Source organism: Phasianus colchicus, chromosome 1, assembly GCF_987193195.1.
Source record: "Phasianus colchicus chromosome 1, bPhaCol1.hap1.1, whole genome shotgun sequence".
In the NCBI taxonomy this organism is placed as follows: Eukaryota; Metazoa; Chordata; class Aves; order Galliformes; family Phasianidae; genus Phasianus; species Phasianus colchicus.
This window is the reverse complement of record NC_143436.1, coordinates 98,080,059-98,097,441: the sequence shown is the minus strand read 5'-3', so window position 1 is coordinate 98,097,441 and position 17,383 is coordinate 98,080,059. Positions and strand designations below refer to the sequence as shown.

At 37.5% G+C, this 17,383-nt stretch overlaps 1 protein-coding gene across 1 annotated transcript in view; it reads right to left on the bottom strand.

The window, feature by feature from the left end:
* ROBO1 (roundabout guidance receptor 1) overlaps positions 1–15,273 on the bottom strand; it is a 507,540-nt gene extending 492,267 nt beyond the window's left edge. Inside the window, exon 1 of the mRNA XM_090121053.1 lies at positions 15,103–15,273. Within this exon, the coding sequence (XP_089977179.1) occupies positions 15,103–15,211 (109 nt within the window). The 5' untranslated portion in view covers positions 15,212–15,273. The remainder of the gene's footprint in view (positions 1–15,102) is intronic.
* Positions 15,274–17,383: the final 2,110 nt, after the last annotated feature.

The window sequence follows — 17,383 nt, the reverse complement described above, 5'->3', positions numbered from 1 at the left end:
ACTCAATGTCACTACTGAGGCTACAGGACTAACAAAAGGCCTACAGAAGACTAAACTAAACTCAGGAAAGCTGAGAGAAAAATCCACCAAACCAAAAAAGCAATACATGAGTGCTTCTATACCATAAATAAGACTTCCCCATATTTTACAAAGCAATTCTATAACACATACCTTCAGCTCCTACTTAATTCTGAAGTCTTGATTCTAGCAAGACTACACCGCTTGTGAGCTCATGTCTTTGATCTCACTCTTCTCTGTCAGCAGGTCAAATCCACATTTGCCATATGCATAAAAAGCAAGTTATATACAGCAGAACTAGCCCAGAAATAGTTAAACTTCTGACAGACAGCTACCCTCTTTATTTTAAACAGCACCTGATTTTGCACCCTTAGCTGTTGAACTCTTGACAATAAAAACAATTTAAAGATCTGTGACAATATATTAAATAGTTATTGAAATCAGATGCTAGTTTTGAGTACTGCAGTATGGGTTTATTGTTTCAGACTAAGAGCATTCTTCCACTGATTTCTCTCAATAGATGGGCTCAGGGTATTCACAGTGGCGATTCATAGTACTCAGCCAATTTAACAGCAGTCTTTCACTCTCCTTCATGAACAGGTGTGCACAAAATGTCTACTCGTTTGGTGATGCTTGCAGACAGCTGACTACCCCAAGTTTGAGAATTCCTAAGCCACTCCTTTTCCTAGCACCTCGCTCTGGGACTTGATAATCATATGAATTCTGCAGTATAAAACACTAGTCTTAAAAATGCAAGTGCTGTTTTAAGACCAATATCTGCCAACATTCACTTCACTAAATATAACAGTTGCATTTCCCATGACTCAAGAATTAAGTAAGCTGTTTGCTGCAGGAGGGTTCTGGAAGTCTTTTTGTTTCAGATGTTTAAACTGAACTATCTAAATAAATATCCTGTACAAAATGAGATTTACACTGTAACTTTATACTACACACAAATAACTACATTAAAAGAATTAATGCATGAATGTATTATTTTGTTCACCCCTCTGAAATTCAAACTCATATCCTCTGCATGCACATCTTGCAAATTAAGCAAAATTTCTTGTTATCTGTGAAGCATGGAAAGTTGATTTCAGCTGACTGGAATAACAATTGCAGGTGACAGTTGTATAAATTGAAAGGCTTAGGTACAGGTCAAAATGCCTTTTCAAATAAAGTTTCAGGATTAAGAACTTTTTAAAAGACTCTTACATAAGCATTTTACTGTAATGTCAAGCCTGTAAGGTGGAGGGCAAGGGAAAAAAAGCAAACTTTCTCATAATAAAGAAAGCATCTTATTGAAATAAATAAATGTGTCCTGCAATTCTACAGTATATTATTCCAGGAATCTTAGAAGTTGTTAACAAACAGCGTTTAAATACTTCTCAATGCTTCTCTCAGTCTCCTTTTTGTGTTTTCTAACTTTTAGAGGACTAACTTATTAGTTATCAGAAGTGTTCAAGTAGAATTTTAGAGGCAAAACTGAACAGCAGATTCCTTTTAGTGCCTTTGTTTTACCTTGCTAACATATTTTTGTAACTTGCATCACTGAGATTCTAGTAGTTTTTTGTACTGCTATCCCACACGAAAGCAATTGTTTTTAATTAAGTAAAAAATAGCCCTCTTCATTTTGAGTGAAAGAATTATTTTTCTGTGTCAGTAAGCCCACAGGTACGTTTAATTTGAGTAATTGGGGCAAATATAATTTGGAATATAAAATCAACAACATAATCCGTATCTCTCAGCAAACAGTTGTGGCCATGTGAATCTGGAAAGTATCGTTTCTCCTACTGAACTTATGCTCTAAATACACAAGATATGTTTCTTTTCTCAAACTTGGAAATTTTATCCTAAGAATATGCGGTGTGAGTGTGCAGAGATAATTAGACTGCACAGTCAAATATCAGGTTAGATATTTGCATTTTTCTTAACAGGTAAAAACCTGTGGATTAACCGCAGACCCATTGTAGATGCTGAAGCATAAGGTGTGACTGAGAAGTAAAAGAAAAGGTTTCAAAATTAGAAAAGTGGTATAAAATGAGCCACACAAAGATTGAGACTGACAAAAAAGATTGAGAAAGGAGAACATTTAGTAATCTAATGAAGGTTTATCCTATGAATGCTAAAGGACTCCTCCAGCAACACCTCCTTAGGGTTGCACATGTTCAGACCAGCCTGACTCTGCAATAACACAGTGGCAAGCAAAGAGCACTGTGTTATTCATATGAATATGAACAAAGCAGAAAAAGTATTGTATGATCAAAAGCAGTGGTAATGCAAATGCAAACTAAATACTGGTCTTCTAGTCCAATTCTGGCATTTCCTTAGAGTGCATATTAGTGACTACATTAATGGTGTTTTGAGTCTGAGCATGAAATCACAGAAAATGAAGTTGGCAGCTTCGGTGTATTATTTGGTAATTTCTAATTTTATTCCAAATGCTGGCCTTCTGAAATAGGTATAACTCAACTTCAAGGCACTGATATTTTATTTGAAATGGCCCAAGAGCTCTACAAATAATCAGCAACATACTGTCAGACTGAAGATAGTTGGCATTTTTATGTTCCCCATCTGTGGGAGACTTGGGTTTTTGGAATCTATTTTAATTCATCTACAGAAGAAGAAAATTCTCAGGTAGTTACTGCTGACAGTCCAGCTTCAAGAAGATAGTGGAATTTAGTCTCAAATAAGGTAAAACTGGGGTAAGACTGGCTAAAATGGGAAGGTTAAGGACAAGGAGTTTTTGCTAAATAGAACCAATAGTATTGTGCAAAGGTATTAAAGCAGCTTTAGTACTTCCCTGCTGAATGAGATACTTCTGTCCTGCCTGCTTTAGCCTTCTACTGAGGCCACCTATACATCTGAGTGCCACAGAAGAACCTGGAATCCAGGCTGCACTGGCAACAGTAACATTGACCTTGATGACTCCTAAGAAAACAATTTTCTATCACACTGATATAATGTTGAAAATTGAGCTGTTCTGCCTATTTCCTGTTAGAAGAAGTCAATTGATATGACATGAAAACAGGTTTCTCTCATAGTTAAAAAATTTAAAAAATCAAGTATGCTTTGGATGCTGCTGAGAAAAACACAGACAGTAGCACCAGATAAAGTCACATCTCTAAACCCCATGCAGTTGTACTATGATTATTTTGGGCTACATCTTGTTAAACTGAAGTTTAATGTAAATATTTAATGCAGCATATTTTGAAAAATCTGTATTCAGGTCTGCTGTAATGAACTAGTGAGAATTTTCTTCCTGCTTCCTTTTGTTCCAAAGTCTCCTCATATTAGAGGAACCTCCTTGACATCTCATCACTTCTTTTATGTAGGTTGCTCCAAAAGTCATGCCTCCTATTTATTTCCATGGAAACTACAACTGATACAAGGAGCACAATAATACTAGTTGAAAGAGCAAATGCTCAGCTACAAAACATTATTTTACAACATAGTTACCATTAGCTATGCATTTTCATCAGCCATGAACAAGAACCTGCATGCTGCACTCATCAAAATCTGCACCATCAGAGGTGTCTCACAGTTTCACAGTTGCTACGATGGCATAATTTCTAGGAAAATGTTGCCTATGGAGTCTGTCTTTAATCAGCCTGAATAGATGAATATGAGAACACATAGAATCCAAACTATAGGTTGGATGTGGTAGGGTAGTCCAGCGAAGACTGGCAATGTGTTCCATGGTCTTCAAACTGGAATGGGGCCTGGTGTTATTCCACAGCAGACACCATTTTGTCAGACTGCCCCTCCGCTGCTATCTGTCACATAGCAACAAAATGTAATGGAATTTTGGTGGGAAGGTTCAGCCTCTACTGCCATATCACCAATATCCACCTCTGATGTCATGGGCCAACAGAATAACATAGCAGGTATTACTTTTGGAGCAGCCTTCATATCTAGAGAAAATAACAGTTATCTAAGTGACAACTAAACTCTGGTATATGTGAAGGACACATATGCTTCTGTGCATGCTTCACAGGTTCTGTGAATCTGTTATCAAGCTCTGTCACAGGAGAATACATACCTGCCAGTAATTACTCAACCACTGAGCGGGTTATACTTGGCAGAGTCTTCAGCGTCAGGTTGTACTTTTTGTATTTGTTAATATTTCCTTCTCTGTGTAAGTAATGGAGACTGCCATGTGCAATTTCAAGCCTGACTTACTGCTTGGTAACACCTTATTCTCACTTAGTGAGTAATATATCACGTAAATGCAAAGCAGAGGGTTTTTAAAAGCACAGGGACTCAGATTTTCTAAGGTGGTCTCAGTACAGTATTGTGTAATTGAAATCTTCATCTTCACATGTGAATGAGATTGATCTGGTTGTGGGCATTCAGTTCACTGAGAAACATGCTTTATTGAATATTTGTTTCTGAGACTTCTTTTCCTGTCTGCTTTGGAATTTTTCATTCTTGGACATATTCTTGGCTTCTAAGACATTTTCTGTTTTATTGAAGACCCTAAGCCCATAGCTGAGAGTTGTCCAAAAAATGTTGTTGCATGCTGAGTGCTCCAAAGGCAAACTTCAGCCTAACAAGTTTAATTTCCCCAGGCTCCCCTTACTGGCTCCTTCAAAAGAGTCTCTCTCTCTGCCGAGAAGCACCGGGATAGTGAGGTTATGTACAGCCTCCATAGAAATAACCACTCATATTTAGTTACTATCTTAATTGACTTATACATCTGGTCTCTTGGACAACAAACAAAATGGTAAAACATTTGCTTCTGCTTGAGTCCAGAGAAAACACATTCTCCTTCCCCCGTTTCCCTCATCATGAAAAGCTGCTGTAGATTTTGTTGGGCTGCTTAAGTCCTGAAACTATAATCTCAGTTCTTATTCTCTTGTTTGTCTCACACTGCCAGATAGAGTGGTAATGCTACATATGTGCATTGGACTCTGCAGAATTTTTACCATAATCTGCCCCAGAACAGTTCTATCAACAGAGCAATGCTTCTATCAATGCAGGCATGCTTAAACTAATACAGAATTGTATTTGTTTTCTATGTCTGCTGCAATGTCCCCAGAAGTTCACACATGCCAGATATTTCTGCATTTGTCCCATTTCACTTGCTGCTCATAACATATGGCAATGCAGTCAGCAACTAACATAAAATGTATCTAGAGCCAAAAAAATATGTACAAGAACACCTACATATAGATTTTGTATTATATACTGTCATACCAATACATTATTATTTGTAATAGCATCATGCTCTCATAAATTTAGAATCACCAGATATGAATCTGTAAAACTAATGATTTTCTCTATGACTTTTTTAGTTTCTCACACACTTCATTTGTCCTCTTTTGTCTATCGTGATCTCATCCATGAGGTGAAGATAGCAAACACTGTACTGATAACACCAATTAGTGATTTAAAGAGAAAGGAACAATTCACCTCTTTAGTTGCTATAGTAGCTACCAGGCTGCTAGATTACATTCCTTTGACTAAGGCTACTTCCAGTACAAAATGTTTTTTGTAAATATAATCCTGGAAGGTTTAACCCAGGATGAAACAACTCTTCAGACTGTATTTTGATGCAGCAGTGTTAGGTGACCATTGTAGTAAATTCCCGTATTAAATGAAGGAGTGACAAGGACTCAGAAAAGGAAAATTGCTTCATTCTGATCATACACATTTTCACAAAGCCAAAGGCGCTTCAGATGCAGAGGAATGAATGGTGTTTGTTCTTTTCTAGCTGCAGCACAAATCTCCAAAATAGAAGATGTACTATAGACCAAAGCATCAACAGTGATGAATAGTACTTACAAATATACGATAATAGAAGCAACATATATCATAAGTCAGAGATAGAATCTTACCAGACTCAAGGTTCAAGTTTTAATATTCAAGATAAAAAATAAGGTGTGAGCCATATAATCTGGGTGGGATAAAATGCCTGTCAGAGGTTTGCTTTGGCACCTGCCTCATCATTTCCATATTTCTCTAACAGTTCACATCAAAAGGGATTCTGAAGTACAGCAGACACTCCTGGGAGACAATCTAATATAACAGGCAAAAGTCTGCACCCACCAGCACAATGGCATCATTGCTTCTTAGTCTACAGTTTCAACATTATCTGGTAGGTGCTTATGTACACAAACTATCAGATGTCCAATTAAAGCTTAAAGGTGCTGCCTATAAAATTCTAACTTAAATGTTTACAGACAGTAAAAAGAAGACATTAATGTCATAGTGTTATAAGAAACTAAGCAGGCGTTGCTAAAAAAACAAACACTGCTATTCAGGGTCATGTGATTTTTAAATCAAATATTGGATATAAAACCATTAGTAGCTGGCATGTAAAACTATAATATTCCCAGTGGTCTTTAAGGAAAAAGAAAGACAGAAGAGCTAAGTCAGGGAGACTTTGTCTTCAAAGAAACATGCATTTAGATTATTTCTTCTATGTTTCTGAACACACATACGCAAAAGAAAAATGTATCTTTATTGGTACCTGAACATTAATAAATCACATCAACAGACGTTAAAGCAAGTAGAACCTGATTGTGAGAAAAATACTATCTTTCAATATTGTTGTAAAGGGACAAATGGAGTTGAGAAAGAAAGTAAGTATCTGTAAAATGATATTGAAAGCACTAAAAAAAAGGGGGGGGAATGTTTTTATTAGATTAGATTAAGGTTTTTTTGGTGTGGGGGGGGTTGGTTTGTTGCATTTTTTTTTCTTTTTTTTTCTTTTTTTTTCTTTAACAACATTTTAAGCACCAAGAATAAAATTAACTTCTTGTTACAATGTCTTGTAACCTTCTCTGTTTTTATTCCTAATGTTATACGTTGGCTTCTCTTTACACAAAACAGTAGTCATTCGCCACTAACAATACACAGGCCTCATCTGTTTCTCATTAAATACCTCACTTTTTCTGTAGCACGTTGTGTTTCTGTCACGGAAATCTCTCTGAGAAAAATAGGTCCCAGAACTGAGGATTTTAGGATAAGTTCCCTAACCCTGATTCAGCACTTTTAATGAGCAACTTCAGTAACCGGGAGACATTTCTTCACTGACAGTTTCTGTTTAGAGTGCCCACATCTCATCGTGTTCTAGCAAGAGACACCTAAGGTCACCTCAAAACATGAAAGCGCTTTCTCTGTGCACTGTGGGACAGCCAAGAATGGTTTTGGGAGAGCAAGGAGAAAGACACCAAAGAGAATCTTTCAGCAACGCCAGTTGAGAAAAAAATGCAAATAAAAATACGAGGAACAAAAGAAAGTCCTTTTCTAGAATGTAAAATATATGAGAGAACATTCCACAGGCCTATTTTCCCAGCTTGACCACTCAGCACAGTGAGGAGGGTGAATCATATAAAAACCTTGATGAAAGGCAGTGTAATTAAGAATGGAGAACAGGCTGATTCTGAACATATGTAAAAGAACAGTAAATAAGTGTTTTTTTCCTGTAGAAGTTATGTCTTTAAGCTCAAGTCATAAGAGGTTGTTTTTTCACATGCACTTACTACACAGTTATAGAAACGTTTTAGTTTTTGCAGATTTTTTATGATGACTGCAGCTCTCATATTAATTACTCAAACTTTTAGCATGTTATGAGTAGTCAGTGCCTTATTCCACTACAGTTCATAAATGAAAAAATTCTTTTTTTCCTTTTTTTGTCAAAATTTGTTTAGCCCTGCAGCATGGAGATTCTCAAAGAAACTCAGACTTTACATGCAGCATGAAAACAGGAACTTCAGTAGAAGAGAGAGATCTTATAGGCATTATTTTTGCAAGAAAATTTGGTGTTAAGGACAGAGCTTTGTGCTAGAAAGAGAGAAAGGGAGAGGAACAGATTAAAAATATGCACGTGCCTCCAAACATACTGAAAATATCTTCAGTATTTTCATAGGCTTCGATATTTCTGCTGTTTGTTAATTTTCTAGTTTTTGTTTTGTTGCCATTTTACATCAGAATTGACCTAGGATATAATGATACTGATAATCCAAGCACTTTGCAGAGCACAAATCATGTTTCATGTCAGATTTCCTGTCATTTTTTGTCACAGAAAACATTTTGTGTAACAGTTAAAACAAAAACCAGTTATGGCAAATAAATTCTTTCATGCATTTTTTCATTTTCTAACAGGTAATCTTGATTTTTACAAATGTATTCCTTATGAGTGTAAGGAATAGACTTCTAAATAAAAAACTCTTCTTCTGTATATTTAAATATAAATCTCTGACAAATTTGTTTGCTGGCATTTGTACAAAGTTTTCTTAGGTAGTATGTGACTAGCCCCTGAACTACCATACTTTCGTTGTCTAATTGGATTGCAAACTTTTAAAGATAATGAGAATAGTTGAAGTATTTGTCATTTATTACTTGGAAGAAAGCAAATACGGGTAATTACACAAAAAGCAGACATTCTCTAATCACTTGTGTACAAACCCAGTTTAAACGAGTGTTTCAGAAAAGCAAGTAAAACACATAACAGATGGGACCACCCAAAAAAACAGTCATTTGGAAAGGAAACTCATGTTCACAAGCTCTTTTTGAGCATTTGTACCAACTGTTGTCTTTTTGTTCTCTTGTAGTTTTGGAATGGAAATATAAGCATTTCTAACCACTTCTGGTTCTTGAAAAGTTTCCTCTGATTTGATGTTTTTGTAGTCTAATATAGAAATCGTCCAATATATTTCTTCAAGAAAATTGAAGAACTATCATGTACTTATTACTCTGGAGGTACTCTATAAAGGGGACATTTCAGGGTTGCTGGTTTTTAAATTTTGTTTCACTGTTTTTCCTACTTGCATTCTTATAAAACATAGAAGTACATCCTGGGTGACATAGAGTTCTGTTTCTAAAAGTGCATGTACATATCTTGATGTGATCATGGTATCTTCATTCATTAATTCTTCAAAAAGAAATTAGTATTTCTATGAGTATTCATTGCCATAAGGAGTTTTTCATCGGTCATAAGTAGGTCAGATTTATTCTATCAGTAGTACAGTGATGAATCAGTATAAACCAATAATTTCATTGGAGACCTGAAGTAAGACAGTGATGAATCAGGCAACCATTCATTTTGAAGAATGTACAAATAACAAACCAAAAATTGTATATCAGAAAAATGTTTATGACCTATGTTTTAATAAATACAAATAAAATGAACTGACAGCTAGATTTAAACTTGCTTTCTGGTAAACTGAGTTATATTGAAAAAAAATCCATAAAGTCTTATTTGCTGGCAAAGGCAAAGGACTTTAACTTACAGAAGTCTTGAAGGTACTAATGGATTCCTCTGTTTGACTCTCTTTTGAAGCTTTGAGGCAAGTATGCATTAGCAGTATCACCTACATTATCTGTGTAAACAAAGTATCTCCCTGTCAAACCACATATATGCAACTTACAATACAGAAATGAGGACATTTGTAAACAAATTCTTTTGGCTAAAGCATCTCTCAGCCAAGGAGCCCTGAAATGCTATGTTCCAACCTGGTATCGTGCAGTGATAGTAAGATTTTCATATTGGTGAAATGCAGAAAACCATATAAAGTCACTCTGCTGATGGAAATACCAGTCTGTTCCTCAGTTCTCCTTGTATACAGTAAAATCCCATGAATGACCCAGAGTACTGACCATCACTGGCTTACCTCCATGGCTGCACCAGGCTCACTGCCATGAGGGCTGGCAAAGATAACACATGGTAGTAGAAAAGCTGCAGTGGACACGAAACTAAAGAACACAGCTCACAACTGAGCCACTAGAGAATTAAGCAATGCAGAAAATGGAATAAGGATAAGACAGAAGAGAAATCAACACCTGAGATGAAGGGATAAAGATACTCCCAAGTATTTGTCGAAACACACAATACTGTTGTATTCCCAGTTGGCATCCCCTGGAGGGGTGGAAACGAATCGAGGGTCCTTGTCTCCCTTGGTGGATGAGGGAAAGAAAGATGGCAGTGGGATTTCTGATTCTCTAGAAGAGGAGAAATATCATCCAAAAGGAAGATTTTCTTAAAGAAAAAAAAAAATAAGTCCATAAGGCATTGTGGCGAGGCCAGACTGTTTTCAGCGGTATGTGGAGACAGGACAAGGGGAAATGGCCGAAAACTGGAGCACAGGAAGTTCCGCACAAATGTGCGCAGGAACTTCTTTACGGTGAGAGTGACGGAGCACTGGAACAGGCTGCCCAGGGAGGTTGTGGAGTCTCCTTCTCTGGAGATATTCAAGACCCGCCTGGACACCTACCTGTGCGACCTGGTGTAGGGAACCTGCTTTGGCAGGGGGTTGGACTCGATGATCTCTGGAGGTCCCTTCCAACCCCTACAATTCTGTGATTCTGAAATGGTTTATCCCTAGTAGGGCAGTAATGCATCTGTGTTTCATGTGGCTTGCCATGTCTTGCAGTTTTATTGGTAGTGGGACACAAGACAGTGTACCAGTTGAAGCTTCAGGCCCTGGAGATAAGTGGCGACATTTTGAATTTTCCTTGTGTCGGTAAATAGCATGAAAATGGAGGAACTGAATGCTAGCACAAGGCCATAAGATCATGACTGAGAGATTTTTTTACTCATCTAACCTTGTGATTTTTTAATCTTGGTGCTAATAATGCTACTCTTGGCAGGAGAGCGGACTAGGAGTACCATAAACTACATATGTAGGAAATGAATGGTTTTCACATACCCATTGGGTACTCATGCCTAATGAGTCCGTGTATCACCAAGAGAAGAGACAGAAGGAGATGAATAATCAGGATGTCTGACTAATGAAGATAATAAATAAAAAGAAAGGAAACCAGTCAAAGAGGACTTCAGTGGAGTTCATGTACAAAGTGTTATTAATTCTTCAATTGTCCTCAGATAACAGCTAAAAGTAGCAGCAATACATTTAAAAACAAAAACAAAACAAAAACACGCACAAACAACTCTTGTAAGTGTTAGGTATTACACGTTTTACAGGTATTACAGGTACATGTATTACAGGGCCTTAATGTTTTAAGATTTGATTACAGTGTGATTAAAAATAAATTATCATCAACTATACTTAAAGGAAAATGTACACATTCCTGCCTTAGCAGATGTTACAGGAAGACTGACTGAAAAAGAAGGTCTCTCAATATAACAAAGTTACAAAAAGATTTATTTTTTCTTCTGAAGAATTAAATGAAATGCAAAGTTTCTAAAATTCAAATAAAGTCATTTTACTTAAAAATAGTACAATAAAGTGCAAAAAAATTGTACTTCATTTCTCTTCATTGAAGGACTTAAAAACCATCTAAGGAAGGGCTCTGTTCAATTGCAGAGAGGGCCTTAAAGAAAGGTAATTTCACAGCAGCTTCATTGACTATGCTGACCAGTACCCTACATATCAACATTTTGTTTCATTTCATTCATATTTATTAAAGCTCAAAAGTTCTGGAGAACCATGTGCTCCCAACTGTAATTACTCTGAAATACTTAAATTTATTGAATCAATGTCAACTCACTTCAGTTCCTACTGTAAAGTCTTACGGTGCAATGAAACCTCCTTGGTCCAGGTAATTAATGAAGATACTGAACAGAAGAGGCCCCAATATTGACTCCTAGAAAACACCACTCTTGACTGATCACCAGCTGGATCTAACTCCATTTACTATCATTCCCTGGGCCAGGTCCTCCAGCCAATTCTTTACCCAGTGAATAGTGTACCCATCCAAGCCATGGGCTGGCAGATTCTCCAGGATAATACTGTGGGAGACAGTATCAAAAATCTAGGTAGATTACATCCACAGCCTTTCGCTCATCCACCAGGTGGATCACGCAATCATTGAATGGGATCAGGTTGTTCAAGCAGGACCTGCCTTTCATGACACCATGCTGGCTGGTCCTGATCCCCCAGCTCTCTTACACATGCCACATGATCACACTGAAGATGATCTGTCCCATGACCTTCTCCAGTACTGAGGTTAAGCTGACCTATGGTTCCCTGGATACTCTTCTGAACTTTTTTTGTAGATGGGGATCACACTGGTAAGTCTCAAGTCATTTGGGACCTCACCAATTGACAAGGACTGCTGATAATGATGGAAAGTGGCTTGGTGAACACTTTTGGCAGTTCCCTCAGTACATTCATCTTCTTCCCTGCCAACTCATCTTACAGCAGAAGGAGATGGCCTGCTCCTATAAGGATTTACCTTTAAGTACAGACATATATATGATTTAATCCTTTAGCTTTCATCCATACCATATTTTTTTCTATGCTGCATTTGTCTGAAATAATTTCTCTCCACTCTCTGAATCTGATTTCACTAATTTGAGCAATGGTTGGTCAGAAACATGGCTACAAACTCCCTGCTCCAAGATCATTATGTAAGTGAAGAACACAGCTTCTTCCAAGTAGATGTAAGCTCAAGGGAAGCAAACACCTCACAGAAGTGAAAGTTTATTGTGGTCCTTGCTGGACTACTCTAGTCCTGAGAAGCACAGATAGAACTTGTATCATTATGACTTTTCTGGATGACTCATTGTTCCTCTTAATATATTATGATTTTATCTGGAAAAACATCATAGAGAATCCTAAGAAGGATTCTAAGAAATAGAAATTTATTCTATCCTTTAAAAGAGTACTTGAAGAAAAGTGTTTTTAAATCTGTCTATATTGTTAACAGAAGTCTTTCAAAGCATTGTAAAACTGCTACTGCTGAATGCTTTAGTGAATATTCTTACTGAAGAGCAGAAGAAACCAGCTTTGTCCCCTTTTATTTAGCTATGTTTTTGGCTTGGGCAATGGAATTTAAGCACAACTCAACTACACAAACTATACTATGTAATAGAATTTCAGAGAGCTTTTTATTTTGTTGTTGTTTTATATTTTAGTAGTATTGTAACTATGATGTGCAAGAATAAACCAGCAAGAGAACACCTTCAATACTCAGTCAATTCACAGGCAAACATACAGTATCTACTGACAAAGAAACAAACGGCTATGATTACATTGTATTTTAGTTTTCTCTTTTCTCCAAAAGGAGTTATCTGATTTTCATAGCATGCATCCCTGCAAGACAACTGCATTCTGCAACCAGAAGAATTTTGGGTATCATGGATAGCAAAAGCCAAATGGCATACAATCAAAATAAGATTCTTTTGAGAACTCTTTAGCAGAACAGTTCTTCTTAGTTAAAATATTAATTAATATTTAAATAAAAGGACTATCAGGATCTGATACAAACATCTTATCTGAATTGCAAGGAGACTTGATTCAGGTCAGTAACTATTAACACATTCTACAATTAAGTGTTGTACTACCAGTAAGATATAAAAACTAATTTATATCTTTGTTTTTCCTCTAAGCCCACATCAGCAATTTGGATATGTGCTAGATAGAGAAGACCTGTTCTGACAGAAGAAAGAGAAAATTTGAATCCGTAAGGTCTAATTGCTAACTGCTGAAGACATTAAATGACCTACTATAGGTGCAAAACAAATTCCTAAAGGTGAGGTGCTTTTAACCTCCTGAATTTTTGTGCAATTTACTATCATGGCTAAAGGCCATCCCAAAGTGATTACTTCTTGGTCAGTAATGCTTTTGCGAGAGATTAGTACTTACACCTCCATCTATTTCACTTTTTCAGTCTAAGTTGTGAACTTTCATGTGAACATCATGAACTTTCAAACAGCTGAAAAACAACATGTCAAAACTGGAAATACAGTCTGTTTACTCTGAGTGCTGTCTTTTTTTTTTCTAACAGGTAGTAATTGAACAGATATGCAAATATATTTTAGATGGCCTTTTCACTAAGAAAATTTCAGTCAACGTGTTTCAAGTTGATTTGAGCATTAGTTTCCACATCCATTAAATTAAAGAGCTCTTTTAGGCATAATTAGCTACTGTGCTTAAATATTCACAAACTGCAAGATGTTATATGCAGAATTTAATGCACATATCACACATATTAACATATTTATGCACATATCAGCAGTCTGCTAGTTTGGACAGTGCATTTTTTGTATGTAAATTACTCATTAATGGGTGATTCTGTTCTCTGTTCCACTCTATCCAGTACCTCTTCCTTTAAGGCTGATGATTTGGGGGCAGATTTACTGCTATGTATGTCCATGTTTTAAAGGTGTACTGAAATACAAATGTTAGTCAAGTTGTGGATCAGCTTTCAGATAACAGGACAGTCAAGATGATATGCATCCCAAGGATACCAACAGCACTCCCCCAAGTTATGTTAATCTAAAGACTTTCATCATGTACATTTTCCAGTCAGTCACATCACATTCAGCTGAATTAAACTGAAAGCTTTCATTCCACTTTCAACACTTTTTTCCCTTTTAATACTTCCAAAAAAAGTACAGCAAAAAAACCACATCCATAATGCTAACAGTATGTTGCCTATAAAAAGCATGCTTATTTATATAGCTGGACAGGCATAAAGAATAATCTCAGCAAGTATGAGTTGCCTTTAAATGCAAACAATCATCCAGATTCTTCAGTCAAACAACTGTGTGTGCAGCACAAAGTCCTTCAGTCTCACTCCCGAATGTTGTCATGACTCATCTGCTTCCCTTTTCTAATAGTAAAGTTCTTTCTTTCTTCCTTTATAAGTGCAACATTGACAAATGTTGCACAAGTGGCAATGCTGTGTTAAATCCCGTCTTCTAAATGTGTTGATTTAAGCTGCAGTTATGCTGCTTATACCAATAAATTTACTGAGTATAGTCACCGTGGTTACAAGCTTCCTCCACATAATCAGTACACCTTTAAAATTTGCTCCTCAATCAATGCCAACATTTGAAATAACACATAACATGGTAAGGCTGTAAATAGAAAAGGCACAGCTGATGGTATCCTGGAAGTCCTGCAGCTCCCTGGAAATACAGGAGTTAACCAGCACAGGCTGTTCGGGAAGCTTGCAGGAAACACGGCACTGTACTGCAGATGTGTGGAGAGGACAGAAGGTGTGGCCTCAGATTTCTGCATGCATATTTAACTATCAATAATTACATGGCCTTCAGGTTATTATTAAAGAACAATCTCCCGGAGATGAGGACTTACAAGGCTAAATGAGGCCTAACACATTTCTTTGAGTACAGAGCAGAGAAGAAGAGCAGGAAAAGCCCAGGTTACTCACGGTTCTTTTCACCTCTCCACCTTGACCCCGCTCTCATTCTGGGTGAGATGTCCACAGCAGCAGTGACTCCTACCAGCCACAGCAGCAGCAGCAGTGACAGCACAGCCATGCCAGGTAAAGAAAAATGAATAACCTCTACCTGGCAGTACTGATAAAGATGAATTAGGAGACTTTCCTTAGGAATGAATAATTGGAGCTAAATAGCACTTACTCAGCAGAGGCAGAGGGAGATGTAAAATACCATTTCTATTAGAAATGCTTACTAAAAATTATATTTCCATTGCATCGTTTCTTCCTTTTATCCGGGGCATGTGAAAACAGAACAGTTGCAAGGCTTCTTCTGAGCAGGTGAATCTGGCACTCAGATGCTGCAGGAGGCGTAGGGACAGATCTCCGTGGTCTGACAGAAGCCACTGATTCCTAACCTGCCTCTGCCACCTCTCAGCTCTTCCCAGTGTTTATCAATGCTTCCCACAGCACCGTAACACAGGGCACAGGCAAGCTGAAAGCAGAGGTGGTGGTTTGGCTTTTTTTCTCCTTGACTTGCATACTTCACTGCAGTTTCACTGAGCAGGTGACACAGGGTGTTTAATGTCGAAACTCAAAATTCATTACATTTGTCAATGGTGCAAGAGGACAGTTTGTGGAGCTGCCTCTCCTACTCACAGCAAAAGGTTGGCAGGGGGAGGGGACAGGGAGGAAAAAGGAGGAGAAAGGCTTAAAAAAAAGAAACATTTTCTTACAGTGTTCAAGTACTCTGCCTCTTATTTAGCATAAACATCCTCTATTTCGAGGGAAAGCAATACAAACAGTGATAACCAGGTTTCTGCCGTTATCCCCTGAAGGAATGGAGCAGTTTGCTGACAGAGAAGCATGTAGCAAGGAGCTCCAAAAATTGATACTGTCCTTGCCTGCCTGCATCTGCTGCCGAACAGAGCCGTGCCTGCAGCCTAGCTGTGCCAGCATCCCACTGCCCACTGAGCCAGATGTGCAGGGCTATCTCAGCACCCAGCTGGGCTGGGCAGTGGAATCACAGGCTTCTCCCAGAGACGTAAACATTTTCAGGGTAGAAACATAACAGTAATGATCCACTGACCACAGTTATGAAATCATCCCACATGGCCTGTGGAGACCTGGAAAAGCTAGATCCTGTGAGCCAAAAATTGTTTTTTGTGGAGTGCTTTTCACTCATGGTGACAGAGTAGTTTAGTCTAAATTAAATCTACATTTACACGTAATAAAAGAACTTACAAAATATCTAGCCCTTTAACACCAGAATACACAGCCTCAGAAATACTTACAATGGTAAAACTCATTTTCTTAATAGAGCAGCAAATAATTTGATTCTACAAGCTGACCTTATGCATCACACGTGGCATGCTAGCTGTCAGGTATATGCTATGACTGTAACTGAGCTGCAGAATGAAGGAGATTTTTGAATAAAGTACCAGAATAAATTTCTAGGTATGATTTCAATTACAGAGAAAAAATAAGCTATTTTAGTCATAGTGTCAATCTATTCACATATGGTGTTCATGACCACTGCTCTTTATGAAATTTGAACTCAAAATGATTATTGCTATTGAGATATTTCACAGTGACCAGTTAAAACAGAGCCATCTGAAGCCATTCATCTCTAGATGCTCTGATGTTAGTGATGATAGCTTTCCAAAAGAGACCAGAGAAAATTATTCACCTAGAACTAGCAGATAGCAAAGGTATTGTATCAGAGTCTCTTCCATTACTATTAAAGAAGCCCTTTAAAAAGGGGGATAAAAATGTGGGTCAGGGAACTGGAAAGGGAAGGCTCTGTTTCATCACTCTGACTAATTGAAGAAATCAGGAGAAGAGAGATGCTCTCGCTTCAGTTTAGGCCAACTATATTCAGTACAGGAATTGAAGCATTTACAGCACAGGACATAAAGAACAGGCTCTGTCAAACCCCACACATGTTACATATTACAAGTATGTAATGCTAAACATTACAGTTTTTGCCCTGGCCCCAGCTCCACACAACTATCTGTCTCCCATGTGCAGATGACCAGAAGGAGGTGGTTTTGGCATATGGAGCCAGCACAGGGTCTGGTCAGTGAGTTACCAAGTCCCAGTACCAGAGGAATTTCTCGATGCAGAAGTTTGATTTTTTGCAGTCATTTCATTCTACAGGAATCACATTTAAGAGCTGAAGAACAAAGTAGGGTCAGCCCTTTGCCTGCCATCAGGCCTCTACCCATAATAAAAATAACTCTTATGGGAACATAGAGTGTTAAAATAAAGTGCT